At 37.0% G+C, this 15,486-nt stretch overlaps 5 protein-coding genes across 7 annotated transcripts; 3 read left to right on the plus strand and 2 right to left on the minus strand.

Annotated features, from left to right (window-relative positions):
• The first annotated feature begins 126 nt into the window (after window positions 1-126).
• On the plus strand, window positions 127-2,904 carry LOC109609561 (ATP-binding cassette sub-family G member 5). The gene is made up of 10 exons (XM_020026246.2): window positions 127-257; window positions 504-621; window positions 675-865; window positions 922-1,066; window positions 1,131-1,403; window positions 1,470-1,680; window positions 1,745-1,956; window positions 2,016-2,154; window positions 2,219-2,404; window positions 2,455-2,904. Exons 2-10 carry the CDS (start codon window positions 531-533, stop codon window positions 2,846-2,848), a joined length of 1,842 nt encoding a protein of 613 aa, XP_019881805.2. The 5' UTR covers window positions 127-257; window positions 504-530; the 3' UTR covers window positions 2,849-2,904.
• Window positions 2,905-3,135: 231 nt separating this feature from the next.
• Window positions 3,136-5,371, plus strand: LOC109609608 (succinyl-CoA:3-ketoacid coenzyme A transferase 1, mitochondrial). The gene is made up of 8 exons (XM_020026303.2): window positions 3,136-3,305; window positions 3,388-3,496; window positions 3,552-3,778; window positions 3,839-4,095; window positions 4,174-4,342; window positions 4,437-4,557; window positions 4,635-4,851; window positions 4,916-5,371. The coding sequence occupies exons 1-8, from the start codon at window positions 3,219-3,221 to the stop codon at window positions 5,310-5,312; spliced, it is 1,584 nt and encodes a 527-aa protein (XP_019881862.2). The 5' UTR covers window positions 3,136-3,218; the 3' UTR covers window positions 5,313-5,371.
• On the minus strand, window positions 5,365-8,184 carry LOC109609609 (PDZ domain-containing protein GIPC1). The gene is made up of 5 exons (XM_020026304.2): window positions 7,744-8,184; window positions 7,111-7,207; window positions 6,210-6,343; window positions 5,905-6,150; window positions 5,365-5,783 (listed from the first exon to the last, which is right to left on the minus strand). The coding sequence occupies exons 1-5, from the start codon at window positions 7,945-7,947 to the stop codon at window positions 5,553-5,555; spliced, it is 912 nt and encodes a 303-aa protein (XP_019881863.1). The 5' UTR covers window positions 7,948-8,184; the 3' UTR covers window positions 5,365-5,552.
• A 174-nt stretch (window positions 8,185-8,358) lies between these two features.
• On the minus strand, window positions 8,359-9,505 carry LOC109609610 (mpv17-like protein 2). The gene is made up of 3 exons (XM_020026305.2): window positions 9,136-9,505; window positions 8,800-9,038; window positions 8,359-8,737 (listed from the first exon to the last, which is right to left on the minus strand). The coding sequence occupies exons 1-3, from the start codon at window positions 9,386-9,388 to the stop codon at window positions 8,519-8,521; spliced, it is 711 nt and encodes a 236-aa protein (XP_019881864.1). The 5' UTR covers window positions 9,389-9,505; the 3' UTR covers window positions 8,359-8,518.
• Window positions 9,506-10,904: 1,399 nt separating this feature from the next.
• LOC109609540 (protein FAM107B) lies at window positions 10,905-15,242 on the plus strand. 3 transcript variants are annotated; one of them, XM_049967527.1, is made up of 5 exons: window positions 10,905-11,151; window positions 13,711-13,792; window positions 14,533-14,719; window positions 14,778-14,949; window positions 15,009-15,242. In XM_049967527.1, the coding sequence occupies exons 1-5, from the start codon at window positions 11,110-11,112 to the stop codon at window positions 15,084-15,086; spliced, it is 561 nt and encodes a 186-aa protein (XP_049823484.1). In that variant the 5' UTR covers window positions 10,905-11,109; the 3' UTR covers window positions 15,087-15,242. The 3 variants fall into 3 exon arrangements, with proteins under 3 accessions (XP_049823484.1, XP_049823482.1, XP_049823483.1); XM_049967525.1 differs by lacking the exon at window positions 10,905-11,151 and adding an exon at window positions 12,802-13,012; XM_049967526.1 differs by lacking the exon at window positions 10,905-11,151 and adding an exon at window positions 13,367-13,651.
• Window positions 15,243-15,486: the final 244 nt, after the last annotated feature.

A 15,486-nucleotide genomic window follows, 5' to 3' on the forward strand; every position in this document is an offset into this window, starting at 1 on the left:
AACTCTTTACTGTTAACCAATTGGAAGCCAGTTTTGATACCATTCAACAGGTCAACGCCACCACCAACATCGTTCGCCCCACATAAATGCCCCTGTCCATCTGAATTCGTCACGAAACAATCGTACAACCCCTTCTTATCGCCACTTCTCGAATGAAATCTCAAAATTGATCCAGAAATGCACAAAAACTTCCCCCACTTCTGACGTAATGTGAAACCATCAAAAGTACCTTCCCAAAGGTGTTCTGCGGTTTTGTGGTAGGTACGCACTCAGTTGCATTTGGTACCTGTAAAAAGAGACAAGTGTTCGTGTCAATATGGGTGTTTAATTTCTCTTTTATCTTCGACTCGCTTCCAAAACTCAAAATGATTAACAGCGAATACGTTTTGGAATTGTCCAATGTCTTTTATTCCGGTCAGGTACTTTAATCTTTTTAATATCGTCTGCAATAGTTATTAAATTATGTTCAGTTTTACTGACAATAATAAGTTTTATCGTTATAGGTGGAACCAGGAACATGTCTTCAAAGAATGATTGGCAGCATCAAAACGGGGGTGATTCTAAAAGACGTTTCCATGATGGTACATTCGGGAGAAGTGTTGGCCGTTCTCGGTTCAAAAGGTTGATAAATACAATAAGATTGATTGCGACGGGCCAATAAAAAATTGTTTCAGGAAGCGGTAAAAAAGCCCTTTTAGATGTGATCTCGCGAAGAGTTCAGGGACCGACCAGAGGCCAAATATTGCTCAACAATCAGCCGATGAGTTTGTGCCTTTTTCAACAGCGATGCGGATATGTCACCCACAAATGCGATCTAATTCCCGGATTGACGGTCGAACAAACACTTTTCTACACCCCTACAAAAGTAGGTGGACCATACATATATTTCTAGACTAAACAGTTAATTCCTATATTTATTAGCTGACAGGATATTTAAAAAAATCGAAAGTGAAACAGGTGATGGCGGATTTAGCCCTTTCACAAGTCGCAAACCGGTGTACCGAAAATCTGACTCAAAGCGAATATAGAAGATTAATGATTGGGATCCAACTGATCAAAGATCCAGGTAATTTAATATCAAACTTGACGAAAACAAATTTACGATGTAACTGTTTACTATTCCTTTCCAGTGGTATTATTATTGGATGAACCGACTTGGGACTTGGACCCGTTAAACACTTACTTAGTGGTCTCGATTCTGTCAAACGCTGCCAAAAAATATGGCACTGCCATAATTCTGACCATGGAAAAACCAAGATCTGACGTTTTCCCCTTCCTGGAACGAGTCCTTTATTTGTGTTTAGGCGATGTCGTCTACACAGGTGGTACCAGGCAAATGTTGGAGTACTTTAATGCCATCGGATTTCCTTGTCCACAACTGGAGAACCCTTTAATGTATTATTGTGAGTTATTAATAATCTCAAATCTTTCAATGTACGATATTTAAACAAGCATATTTATTTATGTAGTGTGTCTTTCGACTGTGGACAGAAGATCTAGGGAACGTTTCATAGAAAGCAACCATCAGATTTCTGCTTTGGTGGAAAAATTCAAAATCGAGGGAGGAGTTTACAGAAAGGGTTCAGTTAGTGGTGCCAACCACAGTCTGGAACATGGTCAAAAGGTCCCCTTACTTTTGGGCAGACCAAGTTCGTTCCAAGTAGGATGGACCATATACATGTAAGAAAATAATTAGCTTTATTAATTGATTCATTAAATTTGATCAAATATTTTTGTGTTTCAGGAGACTTTTGACTGCGACGATAAGTTTCAGAAAAGCTGGTTTGAAACAGTTGTTTTTGAGACTATTTCTCTTGCCTTCGTTTTTCTTCTTCCTTTGGCTCTTCTACAGAGAAATGAAGGACTTTCAACACACCTTTATTACTAGAAGCGGTCTTATTTTGAACTGCCTTGTCGGTGTTTACTTTTTGGGTATACTCAATTCTATTCTGCTCTGTAAGTTCACACACTAATCGTAAACGACAGAAAATGTGAATGAAAAAATTGTGTTCTAGTTCCCACATACAGGACGAGGTACTTTCAGGAATCTCAGGAAGGATTGTATGGAGGAACACTCTTTTTGGTCACGCACAATCTTATCGATATACCTTTTTCGTTCTTTTCAGTGTTGGGAGCAAGTGCAATTATTTATCCGTACGTATAATTAATCGTTCGATTATCAATAATAATCACACTTACTATTCCATTTGTTGCACAGCCTGATTGGATCGTTTTCCGAACCTCTGGATTATTTGTATTTCATGCTGATATTATGGGCTTGTTACATTTTCGCCGAACAACAAACCATGGCGATTTTAATGATTGTCAAGAACTATTTAACTGGTGCAATCACCAGTATTTATATCACAAGTGTTTGCATCGTTTTGAGCAGTGGAATTCTGAGGTACGTGCAACGTTCCTTATTTTATTGTTATTCAACGGTATTCGTTCCAGATCGATTAAGGGTTTGCAGGATTGGCTCTTCTACGCGAGCTACGCCACTCAAGCTCGTTACGCGTCTGCCTTTCTGAACCGACAAGTGTTTTTGAGTTCAGCCCTCCACGAGCCGTTGGCTTATGACGCCACCCACAACTGCACCAACATGAATTTGATTGAGACTTCGGTTTTGAACGGCGTCGCCAGTCCGTACTGTCGTTATGCCAACGGTCAAGCTTATCTATCCGAAAGATATACCAGAGAACCGAGCGATGTTATTTTCAGTGCAATTCTAGATTTCGATTTGAATTTAGCAATTACGTTCGCTTTTACTTTGGGAATGATTCTCTTCAATTTGTTCTTGTATTTGATTCCCTTGCCTGCTTTTGTAAAAGCTAAGTTTAGGGAGTAAACTATTTAGCTTTTACTATATTTATTTGTATTTTTTTAAATAAAAGATTAATAATTTTTCCAAACAATTTTAATTTACAATCAACTCACGTTTAAAAACAAGTAAAATGCGTCTCTTATGTTAATATTATTGTGTTTTTATGTAAAAATAGTTTTATTTATGACAAAGACTATTTGGTAATATGAAGTTATCAGAAATTATAAATAAATGTCGTTGCGATTATAATTATTTACAAACGAATTAATTGCATAATTTACATGATAAACTTGTTTTTGAAAATAATAGTTTAATCGGCAGTCGTCGTCCTTTACCCGCAGCGCTCGCTAATAATTTGTATTGCCGTGATTTGTAGGTTAGGTTCAACATAAAAATGATCAAAAACACCTGTTTGTTGACCAGAAATCTATTGAAATTAACTGGCAGCTATGGAAACAACAGAATTGTTCACCTGAACAGAGTGAGTGCTTTCGTAGATGTGTTTTTAATATCTTCGAAATTTTTAGGTTAGATTTTGTTTCTAATTAAACGCTTAATTTCAGATAATAATCTGTAATTACTCAACCCAACAGAGAAAAAGTAAAAAAGTATTTGAAAATATAGATGAAGCGATAAAGGACATAACAGACGGGTCAAAACTTCTTGTTGGAGGTATATCTCCAACATAGAGTCTCGAAAAATCCAATCACAAATAAATTTCTTGTAGGTTTTGGTCTGTGTGGAATCCCAGAAAATCTTATTGCGGCATTATTAAAACACAACGTGAAAAATTTAACAGTTGTAAGTAACAATGCAGGAGTCGATAACTTTGGACTTGGTTTACTGCTTAAGCAGAAGAAAATCCAAAGGATGATTTCTTCTTATGTGGGTGAAAATGCTGAATTTGAAAAGCAATTCTTATCTGGTGAATTAGAAGTCGAATTAACTCCGCAGGTTTGTTATATTATTTAACTTTACTAATTGTTTGTATAAGCATCATCTATGTTGGTCTAGGGTACATTGGCAGAAAGAATAAGAGCAGGCGGTGCAGGAATTCCCGCTTTCTTCACACCTACTGCATTTGGTACTTTGGTACATGAAGGTGGAAGTCCCATCAAGTACAACAAAGATGGACAGGTGGAAATTTCAAGTAACAAAAGGGAATCACAAATGTTCAATGGTGAACCTTACATTATGGAAGAAGGAATCACTGGCGATTTTGCTCTTATCAAAGCACAAGTTGCTGACACAGCCGGCAATCTCCAATTCAAGTACGAAACGGTTTATATATATATATATATATATATATATATATATAGTTACATGATCCTCATAATGTGTTCTTATAGTAAATCTGCGAGGAATTTCAATCCGACGATGGCGAGGGCCGCAAAAACGACTATTGTAGAAGTAGAAGAGATTGTTGACGTTGGTTGTATTAATCCGGACAACGTGCACTTACCAGGAATTTACGTGGACCGCATCGTTTTATGCGAAAACTACGAGAAACGAATCGAAGTAATATACTACAATTAAGTATTACAGATATATAGTTAAAATTCAATAATTGACCTATTTAATATGAGAATATTAAATGGATATTTTTGTTCAGAAAGTGACGGTGCAAAAAAAGAGCAGCAACATGGACTCGATAGTAAAAAAAAATCCGGCGGCTCAAAAACGCGAACGGATTATTCGACGAGCCGCCCTCGAATTTAAAGATGGAATGTACGGTATCCTTTCCTTTCCGCCAACAGACCAAAACAAATACTTGTATAGAATGATATTTCCTTAATGTGTCTAATTATAGCTAATTTGGGTATTGGTATGCCAATGTTAGCCTCCAACTACATCCCGCCGGACGTGGAAGTGTTTCTGCAATCGGAAAACGGAATTCTGGGATTGGGTCCGTTCCCAAATCCAGATCAAGTTGATCCGGATCTGATAAATGCAGGAAAAGAAACGGTTACCGTTGTACCCGGAGCTTCGTATTTCAGCAGCGACGACAGTTTCGCCATGATTCGCGGGTAACTATACAATCAATTATTATTGGTATTGGTAATTTTCAGTTAAAGAAACACCATTTTTTAGTGGGCACGTTGACTTGACAATACTTGGCGCGATGGAAGTGTCACGATACGGCGACCTGGCCAATTGGATGATCCCGGGAAAGTTGGTGAAAGGAATGGGGGGTGCGATGGATTTGGTCGCGGCTCCCGGAACAAAAGTTGTCGTTTGTATGGAACACACGGCGAAAGATGGAAGCCACAAAATTTTGGAAAGCTGTTCTTTGCCTCTGACCGGTACGAAATGCGTCAACATGATCATTACTGAGAAGGGAGTGTTTGAAGTCGATCCGGAAGCTGGACTGACGCTTGTCGAGATCGCCGAAGGAGTGAACGTGGAGGATATTCTCATGAGCACCGGTTGCGAGTTTCAGGTTGCCGACGACTTGAAACCGATGGGACAAGTTGAAGATGTTTGTTAAGGTTGCTTTTTTATTTGGTTAAGTGAGTGTTTTCTTAAATAAATTATGTAAATGACTTATTGTATTGCATTTATTAAAAAATATAAATAGGTCGGGTATTTCCTACAACTAATCACAAAATTAAATTAAGTACTTAAGTAATCAATTAATGTCACACAATCTTATCTTTCAATTAAAGAATGAATGAGAACGGGGGAAAGAAATGTAAAATTATTTGTGGCACAGCAATATAAGCATCGATCATCGTCCGTCTCGAGCATCAGTTATCACGCCCCACAGTTCGATGATTATGTCGTCACTGAACTCGAACGAAGCCAACTCTGATTCGTCGATTGCCTCCGCGAAATCCATCGAGTTCGATTTACCCACCGACATTTCCCAGATTTGCGTCGCCAATTCGGAATCGTTGATGCCCATGAACGTTTCCAGGATGCCGTTTATCTTCTCGATTCCTGCATCCAACGCGTCATCCTAACAAAAACACCAATAAACATATAATTTAAAATGTACAACCTATTGTTTTTCATATCTAGACAAACAGCAGTTCCAAGGTCAAAAAATAATAATTTGTGACATACAGATTGTTTTTTACCTGTTGTTCGATTTCTGCCTGTCCTCCAGCCTTAAATCTGAGGGTTTCCTTTCCGCTTCCGTAGGCCTTCTTGCCGTAACGATTCGAACTTTTTGGTGCTATCGCGTTGAATCCGGATCGTATCGGTTCGACCAGTCGGATGGTGAAGGTGGTTCCTGTCGGAATGGCTTTCAAACATTTCGCCACTTCGAAATGCCTTCTGCCCACCATGCTTTCGCCGTTCAGTTTTTCTATGTGATCGCCGACCTATGAGAACCCCACCGCCGTAAATAATCGTTTAGGGGAAGCTGATGCACAATACTTACGTTAATGTGCCGAACTTGGTCTATAATTGAGCCTTCTTTTATTCGTTTGATGAACGCATAACCCGCTCCGTTGTCCGTTATTGTTAAGCCTAATGATTCTTCTGATTTCACTAATTCCACTTCTTTCGGTCTACCTGAATTCAAATCAAAATGTTACTTTAGTTGTAAAATATATAAATGTATCGCGGTGCATGACAGTTTGTTTTAATCAATAAGGAAGCCATCCAGTAATTACGTTTGGCATAACGCTATTATGAATCTCGGAATCACAACAATTCTGAAGTACGAGTATTCATGTAAATGGTTCGTAACAAGGAACCGTTACATAAGTTCGGTTCTCGTCAACATTTTAATGGGACAGTAGATACGGTCACGAATTTTAACTGTATCGAGTGAAAGTAAAACTGCTTCTTTCAAGATGCACAAACGACCCATCTCTCAATTATTAATCGGAGTCTTGGTAGTTTGAGTCACGCCTACAAATGGATGTTAAGCCTCCGAACGGTCCGTTTAAGAGTCATGTGGTCGTTGTAATAACTGTAATTGGTCATTTCCTTCGATTGCTTATTTACAGTTTTAATTTCAATACATACAATGTATATGTATTGTCCCCATTTGTTGTTCGCAATAATTTTCAATTCTAAATTTAAAATGATAAAATTTAGTTAGATGTAAAATTATATAATCTAGTTATTCCGTGTATGCTTACTAATTAAACCTAATTTAAATATTTAAATAGGAATGGGGGAAAACGTGTAGATAAGAGTACCTTCAAAAAAAAAAAAAAGACAAAGTAATAACGATATTACGTTAATTTCAATGTTTTCTGAATGACGACAAAGTTAAATATAACCGCGGAGATAAAAACAATTGCGCGAATCAAGTTCGATTTTGAACTTACCTTTTTTATGTACAAAAATAAAATCTTCTAATCCGATTTGTCCACCCAAAAGTTGTTTCATATCCACTTTGTACGTGTTCAATGTACAAAATAAAATCTGAAACAAAAAGTTCGATTTAGAAGTGGGAAACACGCGTAAAATTGTGTCGGTTCCGTTTGAACCATCGAGTGTGTTTCCTCCTTCCTTTCATCCTTTTGTTACGATATTTAAATAATATGATGTGATGGTTAATAGAACCGCACAACGTTTCGTGTGTGTAATTATTGTTTATATTGGCACAGTTTATTGTTTTGTTTATTAGGAAAGTAGAACATTTACAAACACACGTATCTGTATCATACATATTTTACGAATCGCGTAGATTTAGATTTTTATGACAGTTTTATCAATAGATAAGTGTAATAAATCATTGTTATTTAAAATTTCATACTCATTTGACACATTCCGAAAATATAACTTGATAGGTGCCTTAAAAAATAATTTACTCGTTTAATAACATCGTGTTATTCGTATTAGACAAGAGTTTAATTGATTTGACCGGGTATATTTTGAAGTAGAATTAAATGATTTGTTACAAAACGTGTGTGCAATTTATGAAAGTACGCGCAAGTAAAATTTCACTGCATCCTTACCTCGGTCATGGGAAACTCGAACGTGTCCGCGATCTTCTGGTAGAGCTCCTTAACGTTGGAGAATCCGGACACAAAACAAGACGGACTTCCGTGCGCCAACTGGACCTGAAACTTTAATGCAGTTTTGGGCGGCAGCGGTGGCGCCTGCGGCTCCTGCTGTTGCACTTCCCTGTGGTGCTCCTTCTGATGCCGCTTCGTGAACATCTCGGCTCCGGATTATGCAACTCAGACACAGACACACTCGGTTGGCACTTGGTCGAAATAAGTTGTGGATTTGTTCATCGCCTGTCACCGTGTCACATAGATAGATGGTATCACAAATTGAAGCGATAACGGGAGATCGGGACGTGGAGATAAAGGCAGTGCAGGTGGCGACACTCGGTGCCGGACTACGTTCAAGGTGTCCGCATCACGGACGGACGCACTTTCACGATCTGCGGCTCCCGAACGACTGTTGGACTGGCGGAGGATGGAAGGCCGCAGGAAAGCAGGAGGATGCCATGTCGTGGGTCGTGCGGGTCGTTGGTGGGAACGTTGATGGTGCTCGGACCGCAGGAATTGGTCGGTCGCATTGTGCGCGCGAATTTATACACACTTTGCTTACTAATAAAGTTATTTATTTCAAACACCACCTCTTAGTACAACCATTAAATTTTCCATTTTAACTTTCTCTTATAAACAAAACGCAAAGCAATTTTCGATTTTCGAAATGTGCGTGTATTAAATAACAATAAAGTCAAAACAACAACAACAACAACAACAACAGCAATTAAAATTAAAGTTCCTTCGATGTTAATACCGGTTTTTTAATATCTTTTTCCCCTGGGTTTGCAACAGTTTCCGCAATCGCAACATGGCTTTCATGTTGGTATTTGATGTAAGACAAAAACACATTATATAATGTGGTGACACCATTTATATATAATACTTGATATCTAATTGGAATGAGAAAAAAGTTGATGAACTGAGTTGGAGGCCAAACACACCAATCAACCTAAAATTTAATAAATCAATAAACATTTTTGTTGACTAATAATAATAAGGGTGAGCATTTACCATATAAACTTGTAAAAACTTGTTCTTTAATTCTTGAGTAGAATCTAATAAAGATTGTTTGTTCAAATAACATATTGTGTAGAAAAATGTAACAATACATAGTGGAGACATGACAAATTGGTCCATAAGTATCTTTTTGATTACATTATCCAAAGTTCGTCGTGGAAAAAACTTGTGGAGATAAATGTAAAAATAATGGTGTAATGGTCCTTGTGACAAACCCACCAAAGTCATGTTAACTGAAATCATACAACAGTTAGAGATATAAATGAGGCGAATAAAGAAGAATTAAAATAAAATTAATTTAATTATTCTGTGCATAAAAATTAACATTACATAATCGAGTATTGTCGTAACGTTCCCATATTAAATTCCTCCTGTATTCAATCTCTTGTTCCAATAAATCACCTAAGAACATCAAAATGCCTCCGGAGGCAATGTTTGTGTAAAGTAAATACTTTCCGAACACACCATTTTCAATTTTTCCTGCAACAGTTTTAGGAACGTCACTTTTTGATCGGTTTAATATTGGTATTTTAAATTTTTTCATTCGCTGCGACAAGGTTATAAAGCGATTCAGATTTTGCATTTTCTGTTAGCAGTTAGTGGCCCACAATTTGTGGTTATGAACATAATCAATAAATTATTAACATTACTATCTGTTACTGTTTTGTTTGTGAAATTTCATTTAAGGTTACATCTTCTTCTTCTTCTTCTTCTTCTTTTGTCACTTGATTTGCCTGTTTCAAATTATAATATTAATAGAAAAATTAAAATTGTATCGTCTTATTTGATAATATAATTTTGACGTGGTGTCCGTCAATTCTTTCGAAATTGTCAGTTTTATTAAATATTATTAATTTGTATTTTTAAATATTTATTGTACAATAAAATTTTTGTATATTTCATTTTTAATATAATTTATATTTGGGTAAAAAGGAACATTTTGTTTAAAATTTACTACTATACAATTTTAGGAACAAGTAATAAAAATAAAGTTAATTACACTTTTTATAGCATTTTGATAATTCTAAAAATATTTTATTAGAAAAATTGCAAATTTTTTGAAAATATTAGTTATTATACATACATTCGATTTAATTAAGATAAAATTAAAAAATAATAATAATTCAATGTCACATTATTGCTTATATTTAAATAATAATTTTAAGTTATTTGAATTAAAGTTGCTACCCATGTTATAAAATTTTTATTTAACGTTTAATAATTATTATTTAAAAATTAATATTAATATATCCGTTGATTTTGTTAAAGTAATGAAATTCTTTGATTATAACAATTAGAGAAACGTTTTTGTCGGTTTCTCGTTGATAATTAAACAATGTTTTTATTTATCATTTAAGTAGGTCAAGAATCAGGCAACTGACCACTAATTCAGATTTATTTTTATTAAATTATATTTTATTTTAACGTCTCGTTCGTTTTTTTATGGCATCCATTGGTTATTTCAAGTGTTTACTGTAGGTAGAGCATTATACTATATTACCTTACATGTTCTTGTTTAGTTATTATATTAGTTCCTTTTTTATCATTAATTAAATTTTCATTTTTGACATTTTTAAGGAAAAATTCATTTTTCTTTCAAATTTAAATATTTACAATTTGATCCGTTCGCGTTTTCTTTTGGAGGTCATCATTTAAGGTTTAGGTTTCAATATTTCAAAAGTTATTTATAAATTACATATGATTTAAATTTAATTGATAATCAGTGAGAATTTTATACAAATTAATAAATTGCCAAAGAAATAGTGTTCCATTTAATTTTTTTTTCTGAAAAATAAATGATAATATAAAAGTGACAACGTTGCGTTTAGACTGATAAAGCGTATTTGAATTAGGAAATATGTATCAAGATAATACATTTCTTAAAATAATAGGAAGAATATCAATTTGTTTTCAGTTTCTGATTGTGATTCTTTAAGGTGGTATTAGTTTTTAAGGATGTAATATATATTTATAGGCTGACGCACATTTATAGAAATTTATCGTTAATCTCCTCACAAGTTCAACGATAAATTTGTAGATGTCGCCAGGAATGCTTGTAAAAAAAGAACTGTTTACATATGGCCGCTGTTTTGGTTTGACGGTTTGTTTTGGTCAACGTTTCTTGAAAATTTCTGTTGAATTTATTGAAAATTCTAGTCGAATATTAAACTAGTATTGCTTGCAATAATTTTGCAAATTATAATCTGAAAATTAATCTGAACGGTTTCGAGACCGTTTCAAGACTTGGAGGTTCCTGTTAAAAGGAACTCTTGGCCAAAACGGAATGCGAATAACTCGTAAGAAATGCCCAAGTTTCCAGACGCAGAAAACAAGACTACTGATCAGGTATTTCAACAATTTTGCCTATTTTCAATAAGTATGATGTTTGTATTTTCATATGTAGGGGGTTGTTTGTGTTTGTTATTATCACGCATATTTCTATACGGACGTTCGAGAGAGATATATAACCAACCACATGGGGCATAAAGAAAGTCTGCGCCGGTCACTTTCTCTCCCGATGGAAGCACGGCGGTGAAAAAACCGTCTTCACTTTCGTTTGAATTCAAAGCGACGCGCGCCAGTATAATATAATATAATAAAACACGGAACTGTTTGCGAGCAATTTTCAAATCGAAATCTTCGTTGGTGCACGCTCAATTAGACTGGTTTCTCTGCCTAAACAAGCAGTAATTACTTTTTTCGGCTTCGGTTCAGGAGTGATTTGTCGACGGTGCGTTTGAATGAAAATTAGTCAATTGTGTCAATTAATTTATGAAACATTGCATATTTTCTAATAATTATCAAACCGATGGGGCAGAACGAAAAAACGAGTGTGTTAAATGGAACTAATGAGTCTTGAACAATAATAAAATAAGACATAATGGAATTAAAGACACCTGGCGAGGTGACTTTCACGAAATATTGTGACTGAACAGTATTTGTCGATCGATTCGAGACGAATTTGAAATCCATGAAAAAATAAAGTCGACTCGATTCGGCGAGAGAGTGTTGCGATTTTCCTGTCAGCATTTTAATGGCACCAGTTTTCCACTTTGTGAAAGTCCACGGGTGTCTGGATATCGCTCAACGTTTGACGTCCCTCGGAATTCATTGGCTGTGCACTATTCAGACGAATTCAGTGCGACAGATGGAGACGAAGGTTCTGTGACGACACAATGTGTCGTGTCTCCGCATTAGGCAAACGAGGTGAAACTGCACAAACTAGATTATGGGAACACGTACACACAATTATTCCAAATTAGCCAAAGTAAATATGTGAGATTTGCCACATTGTTTTATCACATTTACATAAGGTGTTCCTTTCGCAACTGTCTCCGTTTGGGATGGAACACCATCCATTATCAGTTATCAGTTATCAGTCATCGTGACTGGTCGGATTAGGGACGTCGGAGGATCGGTGGAAGGGCTGCAGGTAGCGGATCGATGCGTTTCCATTGCACCAGCTTCAACCTCCGTCCAACGAACGACCGAGGGAAGGAACGAACGAACGAACGAACGAACGAACGAACGAACGAACCAGTTCTGTCGGTACGATCGCGCCGCAGTCTTTCACCAGGTATCCGATTGAAAAGTGCTCCTCTGTCGCATGGTATTGTTCCAGTGCGGATATTTGTGTAGCGGCAGGATTCCCCGACGGTGGTGCAACGCATCTTCAACTTTGCAACTGCTTTGGTAACTGCTCTGGTTGACTTTAGATTTTTATTTAGGCTAATTTATTTTGTCGTCGAACACTAACAATGCATAAGGAGGAACTGGAGGAATAATCATTAATTGGTCGAAGATGAGACCGTTTTACTTTCTTCTCCTTGTTCATTGTTGTGTCGAAACAATGCAAGTGAGTTTTGTCCGTTTCGTCAGTGTGCGCCCATTTGGGCAGTCTATTTTTGTATTTTCGGTCCAGGAGCGACGCAGCGTCGTGACTGATTCGCCAATACATATTTATACATGCATGTTGTATTCGCCGATCGAGTGATCGAGTGATCGAGCCGACCACAAGTACGGCAGCTCGTGACTGCGAGCGGTGGGTGTGTGTGTGTGTGTGTGAGTGTCTAAAGAATTCTACCTGTTGCACTCGAGGGTGGCTGGACTGGAGATGCCCCGGTGCAACATGTGCGGCTGTTGTTGTTTCCACAAGAGGAACGAGGAGGAGGAGGAGGAGGAGGAGGACGAGGACAAATTGCAACAGGTAAAACGGCGATTGCCGATTTTCGCAAGGTCACCCAACGCAGCGTTTGTTTACTCATCTCTTTATTCGTCGATTTCTGCTTTTTTGCGGAGCTTTTTGTCGGTTCGACACGACCGCAACAAACGAATGCGATGTTAATTTGTTTACCACATTCGATTAGCATATTCCTCGGTACGACCGGATCGCCAAATCCCTAAACCGCCGAGTCGCTCTTATCGCACAACTTTAACATAAACAGTGATAGCAACGGAGTGGTGACTTGTTGGAAAAATGAGCGGTGCGCTGATGCCTTTTATGGGATCATTGACACCCGATTTAAACACACAAAAAGGCACGAAAATTTCGTGTTAGGTAACCCGACATGTGTCTGACGACAGTTTTTAGAAAGCCGGACTGCGCCAAACGACTGCGAAGACGAGACACTTGTCCGCGTGTCGGGCTAATTGAGAATTACATAAACAAATCGGTTTCGTAAACCGCGGACAGATAAAAGAGGCTTCCTCTGTGCTTATCTCTGTTCCTGTTGCGCGGTTTCCAAATTAGGATGTGGGACTGGGGGAAGTTGTGAGTTGAGTATTTTCGGTTGGATGAATGGACGAGTGGAGCCATATGTGCTGTGCGAATTACACTCATGTTTGCGTAACGTTATCGGTGTGTGCGTCAACACTCGTCATTAACTTTTGTCTTTGTTTTCGCAGAATTTGACGAAGGAAGAACCGCCCATTCGAAGCGAGACCATCGAAGAACTGAAAAGCAAACTCGAACACAGAGACTTACTGAGTAAGAGCCGATTTCTTTCAACTTAAACTAACGTAACGAAAACAAACAAATTTTACTTTAAACATGTGTGTGTGTGTGTGTGTGTTTGTTTAGTATAATTAACCTGTTTGGAATTTACTCGACCGACCTCGTACTCGAAACTGCGAAACTAAACATCCTCCGATTATTGTTTTGTAACGTCGCTTTTTAATTACGCCACATTATCCTTATCGATCCTCTTAATGGCAAACAAAGACGATTTAAATTGCGTCTCCCACAAACTTGTCGATGATTCATTCTCAACCACTCCAGGAGGGATCGTGGAAACCAGAAAATAGAACAACAACATAATATTTACGAAACGAACCAACAAATGATTTCTCTCATTGAAATACGTTGAATGATCCACACGTATTGACTTTGCAACTTTATGAGAAACTGACTTTGTTTATGTAATATTATATCGTGTAGGAATTTATTCGTTGCAAACCGTAACAATGAAACTGACGCTCACACACTCGCTGTTATTGTTTTTGCAATGAGTGTGTGTGTGTGTGTGTGTGTCATGCAAATCGCAACTTCCCAAATGATTAAAGCCATAAAACGTCAAAGAACAAGATCATCGAATCGATTATCGAATATGTCGGGAATTAAGAGAAACCTTTCCGAGTCCGCACTTGTCTCTCTTCCGAACAACATCATGATTCGTACGTGTCTCACCACTTCTTATTATTTTCAACGTTGATAACTGTTTTTGCCAGGTCATTGTCCAGACGACAACCCGGAGAAGAGAGAAATGATTCCTGAAGGAGTGAGGACGGGAGGTGGAGGAGCGCACGTGGTGACGGACGAAGGAGGATTGATCGTACCCCGGAAGCCAGCGAATCCGGTGCGCGAAGACCCCGGACGACAGAACCTGCACAAGGAGTTGCTCTTCAATCAAAAAATGTGCGTGTGCTGTTGTTACTCTCAAACTTCTCTAAACAACAACTCTTTTGTTTTCCAGTGGTAAAAACGTTCTAAGTCAAAAGACGGAATTGCAACGGGCTATGGAGAAACAAAAAGACAACATGGCGAAAAAGCAATTGGAAAATCGGCTGGCTTCGAATAAACCTGAATTGGAAAAGGTGATTGCAGACAGGGCGAGGAAAATTGAAAATCCTGACCAACAAGATAAAGTAAGACCATGTAAATGTACTCGTTCCCCTTATATTAACTTGCTTGTTGATTCTTGCAGAACGAAGATGACAAAGTGATAAATCCAGAATTCATTCAGGCCAGAATGAAACTGAAAAACCGACAAGACTTTAAATAATACCTATCTGCGTCTAAAGTTATCCTTTATTATTTCTTGTATATGTCAAATAAATTAGCATTTAATTTAACTGTTTAACTTTATGTGATAAGTATTTTTTAGGTAAATTAAGAGAGTCTGTGTACATTGTGAATTAATAAAAATATTTTTCCTATATCGATATATTAATTTATTATAATAAAACTACGAAACTGTGTGCATCTTAAAACATGCAATAATTTTTCAAGTAGTATTAACATAGCATACATAAAACTAATAGTAACAGGTATTTTGCCACAAATATAACATAATATATCAAATACAAGTAGTATCAGTATTATTTTAAGAGTATAAAAATTTATATAACAAAAACACATAAATTCTATATATGATATCTATTTAAAACAACTCTCTATTTTAT

The sequence above is a fragment of the Aethina tumida genome, chromosome 5, assembly GCF_024364675.1.
Source record: "Aethina tumida isolate Nest 87 chromosome 5, icAetTumi1.1, whole genome shotgun sequence".
Classification (NCBI taxonomy): Eukaryota; Metazoa; Arthropoda; class Insecta; order Coleoptera; family Nitidulidae; genus Aethina; species Aethina tumida.